Source organism: Haliotis cracherodii, unplaced genomic scaffold, assembly GCF_022045235.1.
Source record: "Haliotis cracherodii isolate W230 unplaced genomic scaffold, xgHalCrac1.p SCAF_27, whole genome shotgun sequence".
NCBI classification, from domain to species: domain Eukaryota; kingdom Metazoa; phylum Mollusca; class Gastropoda; order Lepetellida; family Haliotidae; genus Haliotis; species Haliotis cracherodii.
This window is the reverse complement of record NW_027266283.1, coordinates 3,535,225-3,546,850: the sequence shown is the minus strand read 5'-3', so window position 1 is coordinate 3,546,850 and position 11,626 is coordinate 3,535,225. Positions and strand designations below refer to the sequence as shown.

General features: G+C 40.1%; 1 protein-coding gene across 1 annotated transcript; it reads right to left on the bottom strand.

The window, feature by feature from the left end:
• Positions 1-244: 244 nt before the first annotated feature.
• LOC139473189 (endoglucanase E-4-like) lies at positions 245-10,873 on the bottom strand. Its single transcript, XM_071255706.1, has 12 exons — positions 10,802-10,873; positions 7,424-7,599; positions 6,525-6,777; positions 5,540-5,713; positions 4,492-4,679; positions 4,126-4,285; positions 3,606-3,717; positions 2,688-2,838; positions 2,107-2,251; positions 1,551-1,722; positions 577-767; positions 245-350 (listed from the first exon to the last, which is right to left on the bottom strand). Exons 2-12 carry the CDS (start codon positions 7,592-7,594, stop codon positions 286-288), a joined length of 1,782 nt encoding a protein of 593 aa, XP_071111807.1. The 5' UTR covers positions 7,595-7,599; positions 10,802-10,873; the 3' UTR covers positions 245-285.
• Positions 10,874-11,626: the final 753 nt, after the last annotated feature.

Below are 11,626 nucleotides of genomic sequence, written 5' to 3'. Positions count from 1 at the left end.
AGTTGCGTTTCAATGAGGGTGCTGAATGTGGCGTTAAACAACAAACAAACAAGACATAAAAGCACAACTGAACGTAGCCAGACTCAAAAACAAAAAATCAAGAACGCTAATGCATCTGTAAAATGTTCGAGCAGAACATTAGCATTTCGGCACAAATTAAAATACTATCTGAGAACGTTATATTAAATTCGTTTGTACAGTGCAAATATACAGTACCAATCCTTAATCATCAACAATACAAAGAAACATTCAATATTTTATTTCATTCAAAACAGTCCGCGACACTTAACCGTGACACTTTGGTGCAGGAACGGCTGGCAGCTCCTTGGCCTGTACAAGATGAGTTAGACCTGAAATAGAAGGCATCAATTAGATACATACGTAATTAACCGTAATGGCAGATAATCATAATAATCATTCCCTTTTACAATTACTGCCATATATTGCTCAAATATAACATGAAAACTGAACATATTGAACGTTCTGGGTTGACATTTATAGGAAATGTCTAGGAATCTTTTTGATTTCAAAGCATTTAATTCTGGCTGCACATCACACATCAGACGATATACGTACCAGCGAGAGCAGACTGGAAGCCGGAGTTGTAGTCGCAGGCCACCTCGTTGTGGACGTAGTCCTCCCTGTTGTCCGTGTAAGAATCGTCATTACCAGGACCTCCAACAATGGCGCCCACAAGGATGTGAGGGCTGGGGCCAGCGGTGTGGAGGTTAGTCTCGGAGCAGGGAGCTGGAATGTCGGGGCAGGAGCTGGAATGAAGAACAGTTTGTGTGTTTGTTTGTTTGTTTGTTTGTTTGTTCTTTAACGCCGCAATACTCCAGCTATATGACGGCGGTCTGTAATTAATCGAGTCTGGACCGGACAATCCAATGATTGACACCATGAGCATCGATCCATGCAATTAGGATACGATGATATGCGTCAACTATGTCATCGAGCCTTACCACCTGATCCCGTTAGCCGCCTCTTACGACAAGCATAGTCGCCCTTTACGGCAAGCATGGGTTGCTGAAGACCTAGACCCCGGATCTTCACGTTTGTGTGAGACATATAAGAAATAAAAGACTCGTTTATCGTACAATATCGTACAATAAAACACGGCGGGAATATAAACCATGAGGGGCGCAGCCCCGATTGGTTTATGCTCCTTACTGTGTTTTATTGTAAGTTAAACAATATTATATCAGATGTCAACATTATGTGCAGCCTCTTTTAGTGTGTTGATAAAATATACAAGCTTTATAAAAACTTATCAGTCTCTTAATAATGGTAACTGCCTGAATAGAATCCAGAATTGGTGGGTTACCAGGCGGGTTAAGTTTGGTATTTTCCGCATATTCTCACAATACTCACGTCGATTATCTGTACCATTTCTCCTAATATATATTGTCATATCTCTCCCACTTTTGGATGCGATCGTTCGGCTACTGCGTCTATCAGCGTAGCCCAACATACCCGACACTTCCCTCTCAAAAAAAATGTCGTCCATTATATGACGTCATCAATTGGCGAGTGCATAACCGAAGACTTACGCGGATCTGTGATGTGGATTCTTGGGGTATTTTGTGCCGAAGCCAATCTGGTAGCTGATGCCGTATTTGTTGTCCCCGAGGATGTAGTTCATCTGCTCAACTGCCCACTTCCTGTAGGTTACAGTGTCAATACCAGCATCAGCAGCCATCAGAGCGACGAATGCAGAGTTAGCTGCAGAGACAAAAGACACAAGACCAGTCAAAGGGATACTTTGCACCATACAATACATACAACATCAAGTCTATGTTGGCGTTTATATTTCTAGACATTTTGGTCTTGTACTACGTTACCAATGTGCAACTGATTAAATTTGGTTTTACGAAAATGATAACCTATAAGGTCTTCTTCACCTTTTTACTACATGCATCTGCTGGCAACTCCTCTATTTTCCTGATTGCCAAAACTCATGGTGATTTCATCTTGTAATTATTAACTATTAAAACACGCATTTAAGTTTCTCTCACCAGCGATAATGAAGAATTGCTTTTTATTATTTTCGCACCACAATTTGTTTTAAAATGAAATGCGCCTAAATGTTATGTCCAGTAGATTGACCTGCATATCTGTTGGAGCCCCACTGGTCTCTCCACGCCTGTCCACATGGAGTGTAAGTGATGGAGCCACCAGGGAGCCAGCCCTTGAAGAAGCCCTCCACCTCTGCCTTGTAGGCAGTGTCTTTGGTAGCTTCGTAGAGGAGCAGCTGTACAATTACATGAGCATAGGTGTAATCCAAACAATATGTACAAAAGTGTCTTTCCTCGTTCTTTTGTCCAAAAAGACCGTTACAAGGAGATATTTTACACTGATTATTATTGTCTTTCATCACATTTATTCGCATAATTGATTCAGTTTCCAATATAATATTGAAAATTTGGAAACACGTTATCACCCGCAATCTATATTTGATCAAGGTAGGTGTGTGAGCCATAGTTAAACAGGGACAAAGCTCTACCACCTGGTACCCATTTCCAGTCTTTGTCCAGCCTTTGTCATATGTCGAACTGTGAATTCACCGTTTGTATTTTGGGTATTCCTTTAATGACATGCATCATAAGTGTAGGTTAGTTGACAACAAACTTGTTTGGACTGCCAGTTAAGTACCCCTTAAACTTGAGCAAACCAAAGACTTGTTTCACCTGGCAAGCGATCTTCTTGTCGTCCCATCCCAGAGCCCACGCCCAAGCATTCTCGTGGTATCCCTTGGCATCGGCCAGGTAGGACTTGTCCCCTGTTGCTTTGTACAGCCACATAGCTCCTTCACACATCTCATCCTTGGATCCGCTGGACCTGGATTGAAGACAAAACAAAGTCATTGATAACGTTTCTCACCTTTGGAATTACCCAATCTTAATCTTATCCAAACGGTATCCTCCATGACGATTATGATGGGCTTTCGGAAGGCTACCAGTGAGTAGGTATTGTCCAAGTCACATTCATTCTCGGCATCATTGGTTGTCAAGCACCCGCCATTCTGTAATCCAGGTTGACTGAGTGAGGGAATGTTGAAGACCGCATACCAGCAGTATTTCAACTCTTCGGGGCAATAACTATTATATACTTAGCATTAAGTCAAAATCAATCCTGTCTGTCGAATATGGCTTTGCAGAATTGGCACCTTGAGAGCAAACTAGAAGCATCCGTGAGCTTTCACCTCGTGAACTTGAATAGATATTTCCTCAAAAGAAAAATTTATCTTACGCATCTAAAATCAAAAAAACAATTTATAGAATTAACAGCTTGATGTGATCTTGTATGAAGTGTGACTCTAGGTGTTGGCGTATTAACTTATATACTTCAAAATGCATCATTCGGGTGAGATTAATACTTTGCTTGTAAAATTGAAGACGTTACCAGACACCACAGGAATAAATACGTTGGACGTACGTAAGAGTAGAATCGCACGTTTCTATTGCCATACGTACGAACAGAACTGCTAGGATGAATATACATCCTAGTAGGTCTGCACGATAGAATGGACATGCATACAAATATAACTCTATGTTAGAATAGACGTGTGTAGGAATAGAGCTGCACGCTGGAAATGACATACGTACGAGTAGAACTGGCCGGCATCGGAGATACTCTGGCTGTATTTTCCGGGGTACTTCTTTCCGAATGCATAGATCTGCTTCGATGCAGTCAGGAGTTTGGTCGCATAGGCAGAATCTAAACATTTTGTCATGTCCGCATTATGTCTAATATATAGAAAATGGTCAGACGGTACAACGACTTATCATAACTCAGCTCTTAATATAGGATCTAGTATAGGAAACATTGTGTCATGTCAGCATTATATCAAATATATAGTTAATGGACAGACGCTGCAATGACTGAGCATAACACAGCTGTCAATATTCCAACGCAGCTCTTCCAGAATTTGAAAAACCATATCGCTGCAATTATAATGAATAATTTGATCTCCATTACTATCTTGTGTCGTCAAACATCTTCTTCTGAAATGTGCGTAATGCTTAATCTACAAAGCTTTTTATTAACCAAAAGCATTGGTGTGTCATAAACATTTGTTGATACCAACAACAACAGTATTTAGCATTTCTTCATAGAAACACCCACCTCTCTGTTTGAACGCCAGATACCCAGCAGCCATGGATGCAGCAATCTCCCCAGCAACATCTGACCCAGGTTTGCTTGGTGTGAGTTTGTAGGCGGGTCTGGCCATCTTCATGTCCTCAGCGCGGCCCCAGAAGTGGTGATCATCATTTCCTTCTCCAACCTTGGGGAAATCAGAAACTGGGTTTGAATGCATGGAAGGATACAGGGATTAAGTGTAGGTTTCTGTTTGTACTTGTGTCGCCATGATTTTGAATACACTTTTATTAAACCCCACAGTAGTGAGTGAGTTAATGCTTTACGTCACATCGGCAATATTTCAGCCAACAGTATACACTTGTATTAGGATACACGACAACGAAATCTTACCTGTGCATACAGAGTCTGACTTGCTGGAATCCAGCACTTCAAGAAGTAGTCCAAGGGCCACTTGATCATGTCAAAGAACATGTCTGTTTGTTTAGTAGTAGCATAGGCATCTTTCCACTGTAGGTACCCCCAGAGCAACACGGTCGAAGTACTTGACATAGGCAAGCTAAACTTGACGTGGTCACCAGCTGGAGAAAAAAGTATGTAGTTCATAGCCCTTTATTAAGATACCTTAGGCGATGCGATACCCCAGGGATAATAAAAGCGACACAACCATTTATATAATCATTCATTACATTAATTCATTTAAGTGAAGTGAGGAAAGCTTTTGACGAAAAACTCTTCTCAAGACTGTATGACAAGAGGGAGGACTTCAACTTTCCAATTGTCAACGTTCATTTTGATGTCTACATTTCACAACTTGTTAGATACAGTCGTTCATGCTCTTTCTACCCAGAATTTACAGTGCGTCATACGACTCTTGCTCGGAAGTTTTTTGTTCAAGGTAGCACCATTCAAAACCACAATTACGCCTTCAAAAAGCTTTATGGTAGACATGTGGTGAACCTTCCAAATTTGACAAATCATAGAAAAAGATTATGTCTGGTGCAATTCCCTATTTTGACTTGTACCATATGTTCCCGTGGGTTTTCTTTTTCAGGTGAACAATTGACTTGCCTTGTGCTTGTGACAGGTGCCACCGGTGGTGCAGGATACGCTACACCTGGTGTCATCACTATTGGACAGTGATTCATAAACACAAGCTGTTTCAACAATCGATTCTCCTTTCAGCAGAGATTTCTTATGAATATGTCGCTGTTATTTACACAGGGTATCCAGGAGCGGGTATACAATACAATGTTTTGTCTAGGGTACTACTTGTCTGTTAGTACTGACCATCGTTTCTCTGACGTTGATGTTGCATATTTCATTATTTTAACAATAATGTACATACAATAATCAACGGGTGATATGTGTCCTGCCATGTGGACAGTGTCTACAGTGTTGTAAATGGTGCAATACAGTGTCTGGGGTACGGACTACTGACCATCATACCACCCTCCAGTCAGATCCTCGCCGTTGTCTCCCTTGTCTCCCAGGGCGGAGTCACCTCGCCACTTGATGGGGTTGTTGGCCGGAAGTTTGCCGGATCTCTGAGCATCATAGAACAGGATGGACTTGCCAAGAGCCTCGCCATAGTTGTATCTTTCTTTACCACCTCCTGAAACATGGAATTTACCCTGTACATAACTTGTGACTTTACATAGTAGACATATGTGATTTTTTATATCTTTAGACATCAGAATTCTCTGCGCAGAGTTGCGTTCCTTAGGCGCACCAGAGACCTATGCTTGTAAGTTTGAATCCTAACCACGACCTTTCGCGGAGTTAAAACAAACTTACGTGCTGAGTCATCGCAATACTGGTTAACTACCCTATATACGTGCTGTCATTGTATTGAATCCTGCATGATAGGATGTTTCTCTTTATTTCAGTTGCAGCTCATTTTAAAACTATCTACATGGGTTCCTATTTAGAGTTATAGTCAGTTCAGATCTAAAATGTTGACATGGAATGGTAGATTGCCGTAGTTAAGTATACCGCAAGATCCGTGGGGAATCCGTGTTAGAATAGATCCCCAGCAAACTATGCTGGTCGTATGAGGCGACCAAACTGATCTGGTGTTCAAGCCTGCTGACTGGGTGTTATCGAAACCCGGTGTTGATCGGCGCTCACAATATAGACCAAAGGATTATATTTGGTCCAGAATCGGTTACTTAAGAGTCATATTGCTGGTAACTGGAGTGCGGCGTTAAACAACAAACAAACAAACGTTGCTGCAATTCGTCAACATTTACATGTTCATGTTGGTGAGAACCTTGAATACGGTATTGAGTTGTGCCTATCATGAACAGTCAACACGACGATTGTTCATATCAGGCTAGCCATCCAATTCCAACAGATAGATATTACCTATCAATGTGTTTTAGCTACTGCTGTGAAAAAAACAAAAAAACATCCAACCAACGCACCTGTGTGGGGCACCTGCACAAGAGCCTGGGTGCCGGTGTGGGTACCGGTGTTGGTACCCGTGTTGGTACCCGTGCTGGTTCCGCCGGTGACGCCCTCTATTGTTAGGGTGGTCTTAGGGTTGATATCACCACTTGTGTGACCAACAAAGTCCAGGCAGAGTTTGTCGCCAGCATGCTCATCTGCGTTCCACTGTTTGTTCGTGAGGATGTATTCCTTTCCACCATTCGTCTTCTGGACATTGGCTGTGCCGCACTGTGAACAACGTTATAGCATACAGGCCTCGTATACAGAGTCGCAATCGATGGACGTTACTAGGTAAGGGGGCGCTTATAAAGATGCCAATGATAAGAGGCGTCTTACTTATTTAACATTATTACAATCATACATAATCTTACATTGTTATCATTTCGGATACAGATCGGCTGTTGACAAAGAATTATAAATCAGGTGAATCTTGTGTTCGGCGGGACAACCGGTGGATGTTTGCGTGGAATAGCCTCATTGACAAGGCGCCCTAGACAACTGGACCTGCTGTGCATCCTTATCTTACAAGATGTTAATTTAAATATATCATAAATAAATATCATTACGTTTTCTGTTTTTTGTCATAAGATAGATGGAAAAATTCTAATATGATTTACCACAGCAAAATACAGCAGGACTGTATGGTTCTTAATGTACAACGATATAATCGGGAATAAAATAGTATATGACTGTCGTTCTTTGGGAGGGGGTCTATTTGGGTTCTATCGCGGGTATTTTGTTTGATTAACTTGCATCGCACGTCGCCACAATGCAAACACTCTTTCGCACGAGCCAGAAGAGATATGATTGTCATGTGCACGTAGGTTTCATATGCATAAACCATTCGACCGATGAATACGAAAGGCAACCTCACATCTAGAGAATCAACGGCTTCCGAGAACTTCAAGTGCGCCTTCCAGCTATGGAGTTCTGTGGTGATCGCGATGCAGGCCTTCGCCTGGAAGCCGCCGTCCCAGTGGTTGCTGATGGTGACGTCCACCGCCGAGGCCGCAGCCGCTAGAGCCGCCAGTACAAACACCAGCATATTGTCTGATTAGAAAAGAAAAAACTATCATTTGATGATAATAAAAGAAAAAGAAACAGGACAAATCAAAAACACTTTCATTCAAAACTTTTTAAATCTAATTTTATTGACATTAATAGGTCAAATGGATTTGGCAAAAGTTGTCCAGTTTAAAACGCTTTTCCATCAACATCTATACAGATAACTGACAATAGCGTTAATGTTACACATTGAAACGCATAACGTGCATACAAAATTCGATACATTATGGAAATAGTAAAAATAGTAATGAAATTACATAAATCATTGCCGTGATGAATGATGTACGTTTTCTCATGGCTTTCCACACAGGCATTGTTGAGTTTTCTGACAAATTGGCTTTAAATAAATCTGCATTCAGGGAACTACAGCAATGGGTACGAAGTATATTTGCTCTTCTATCCCAGAGGAGAGGTAATAAGAGCATATTTTTTATCTGGTTTTACACTAAAACCTGAAAATGTAGAAGATAGCCTACATTCCCATGAAAGGTTACTCCATAATTTGAGTATGTCTGATATCAAAGGGAGCCGATAATTGTCAGTTCGAGCGTGAGGAATACCAGTATTTGTTCTATTTCTTAGATTATTTTGACTAATATTGTCTCCTCTTGGTGGTAAAAGGCCATTCAAGTAAGCGGGGCTTACGTAGTTAAGAAATTTTTATAGAGATATAGTTTTAAGTTTTATGTCTGCTTGAGAGTGTCTTCCATTCTGTTTCATAATGTAGACCATTTCATATTTTGGGAGAATGAAGTGGTGTATTGTTATAGACAAAAATTATGTTGGGCAATATTGTTTGAATAATATCTATCTTGTTTTGTCGGGATTAGATTTTATAAGTCAATGATACATCCAGTTGAAGAGGTAACATAGATCATGATTCAAGGTCTCTTCCTAATGGTTAAGTCTAACAGACGATGCACCAATAGACGCGTCATCGGTAAATAAAGGAGTTGGATTCTTAAGGTCATCAGCCAAATCGTTTATGTTAACTAGGAATAGAAAGGGACCCAGTACAGAACCTTGGGGTACCCAAGCTGATATGTATTTCAAAGAGGACAGGCTACAATTTACAAATACTTTTTCGGCCTAGAAATGTCATTTCCTAACCATGATAAGATTTTACCATTAATACCACATTTCTCAAGTTTATATAATAGGCCTCTATGCAAAACCGCATACATGATTTAGAAACATCACAGAATATCCCACGATATAATTCGTGCTTGACATCAGTTATTATATATTTCAAGTAATTGTGAGACAGTACTGTGGCCTCAAAACAAATCCGTACTGGAACTTATATAAAAGCTGACTTCTCAGAAAATAGTTATGTAAATGTTTCAGGTGTCCCACACCGTGATATTGCTGGAATATTGCTAAAAGTGGCGTATAACCATATTCAATCAATCTTTGACGATCACGTAGAACATTATCAAACCAATGTTTGTCAAATTGGCCGAATGGTTATAGTTTTGTGCGGTATGTGGTCAGTCTTGATACATTTGATATTCGAATGAAACAAATCACACATGGCATTTGTATCTTCACATACAGCAGACTGTCCATATACAGTTATCTCCTTACATTGATTTGAGTTCTGGGACATACTTTGGACTTACAACATGTAGTATGTATCACTGTATATCTAAATTGTTTTAGACTGTTTTAGCGATGACCTAATTCCAGGTTTGGATATGTTATGTTGGACATATCTACCAAACAAGTTGACAGTGACTCAAGATCAGCGTTTACATATGTCTTCATTCTCAGGGTGACCCACACCTCAACCATATCTCTGTAGAAGCATGGCGTTGAAGAGTTGCCTCGACCTTTGTCATGTAAGAATCACATGCTGGAAAGATTATTACTGCATGGCTGTTGATAAGGTAAAAAAAATCCCTTTTCGTTTAGCAAACAGAAAATCTCAAATAAACCAACCCCAAAGTATAAATCTGGAATTTATTATTTATTTATTTATTCTAACAATATCTTCAGGAAAGCATGTTGATGTTATTTTTTAATTTTCATAATACCCCTTTAACACAATAATACTTTTGTCCATATACATAAAAACAAGGGAGTAAAATAAAATTATTCAGGTTAGTTATTGAATTATATGAAAGTTTAACGATAACGAAACCAATCTTCACAAAAAGTCTCCGTCTGTCCATTGACTGAAGACAATAGGACACATGTGGTGTAGGAGATAAAAGGAACAGAGCGTTACAAACAGAGGCACGGGAATCTGAATCTCCGATTAAAACAATGACATTGTGTACCTTAACTATCAAACACCCACTCTGTATAGAGAAACTACAGGAATGAAACACCATCTGTAAAATGTCGCACCTCACTTCCATCGACGGTCTCGTATTTTAATGCAGAAATCAATGCAATTAGCAATGTTCCTCACGCGATCTCGGAATGTCTTGCAACTTTGGACTATCTTACACCCAGTCCAATTCATATTGGGACCGTTTGACCATTGGGACCACAAGTTGCGAACAACTGGAAACTAGTCTCTATCTTCTTTCTTACACTTACAAGTTTGTTTTTTTCTTGCATATACGGAATACTGTAAGGGACATTCTCGCGATCTCGCATTCTCGTGTTTTTGGCATATTTAGCTCGTTTTCAATGGTCGAGATCGCGAGAATGTCCCTTACAGTATTCCATAGGCATGACCAAATACGTAAGTGTGTCAAAAACGAGTGCAAAAGGCCGATTTTAAAAGTATTAGCAAGTTCTTTATCGAAAAGTCATTAAAATCACCTTGGGATAAAGACTTCCCCTTGTATAAATATTAGTCTAACGCTTCCTCTTCCTGACCCTTCAAACTCAGCGTTTTCGAAACGTTTTTGCCTTACCAATTTGATGTTACAAATCCTAAACACACATTTGTTCAAAAATACAAAGTATTGTTCCCATAACATTTTTGAAAATTTCGCTCCCTTCTTGTAGCATACATATCCTGTAGGGCCACCTCGTCCAGTGAGAGCATTTCATTCGTGCAATTTATCTATAGAGTGAGGGTTTTGATAGTAAACATTCACTCCTTTAATCATAACTTCAGCGTTCTGTGATGGAAGTGAAATGCATTCGTGCCACTGAATAATTCACATATCAGGCTTAAGTAATGAAAACCTTGTTGTAGACACGCGCCACACAACAAACACACGCTTACCTCCTTAGTCCTGACTCGGTACGTCTACTGAAGACGCGGTAGTCGTCCCACCTCGCCTCACCTGTCATCGGCCTTATCTTGAAGCCAAAATTTCCATACACCAATGGTAACGATACACGAAGAAGCGTGCAGTTGAAATGGAATCTTTTAAAAATATTATAAAGAGTAAAAAAAAAGACTTAAAATTGTGCTGTGGCACGTCGACCTGTGCATAGCTTACATGTCAAACATCAGATGAAGTTAATCAATGATGGTCGTCGAGATAACGGTGTTAGGTAGGTTGACTCCTGAGAGCTTCTGGGGTTTCTGTACAGCCCCGCACTGAAGCAATTGTGAGGCACGTGGTGTTTCATTTGGCATGTGACTTTAGCAGTGAATGGGTACCCGGTAAAATGAGACAGAAATGTCACTCATTACCTTCTAACGCCCCTGAGAATGAAAATCAAGTGCAAAATGATCCATTGGCCGGGGTATTAATAATGAAGCGCAATGAACTTGGTGAATGGAATTTGGCGCATTATTAATATACTTATTATAGTATTATAATATTGGTATCTTCTTATTCAGAAATGTACTTTCCTGGCTAAAATAACGAATGACATCACGCAGACATGTGCCTAACAGTTATGAAGTTCTAAAGCTATGAAGCTATAAAGACAACTTTGGTAAACCCACGAGCACGGGTATGGTGATAAAAATCGACCAAAATGATTCCGTTTTGATAACGCTTGGAATTGTTTGGCCAAATCAATTTTCAAGGTATATGCATGCACTATTTTGCCCGGAAGTTTATATCAAAAAGCATGTGTTTAATAATGGTGATTC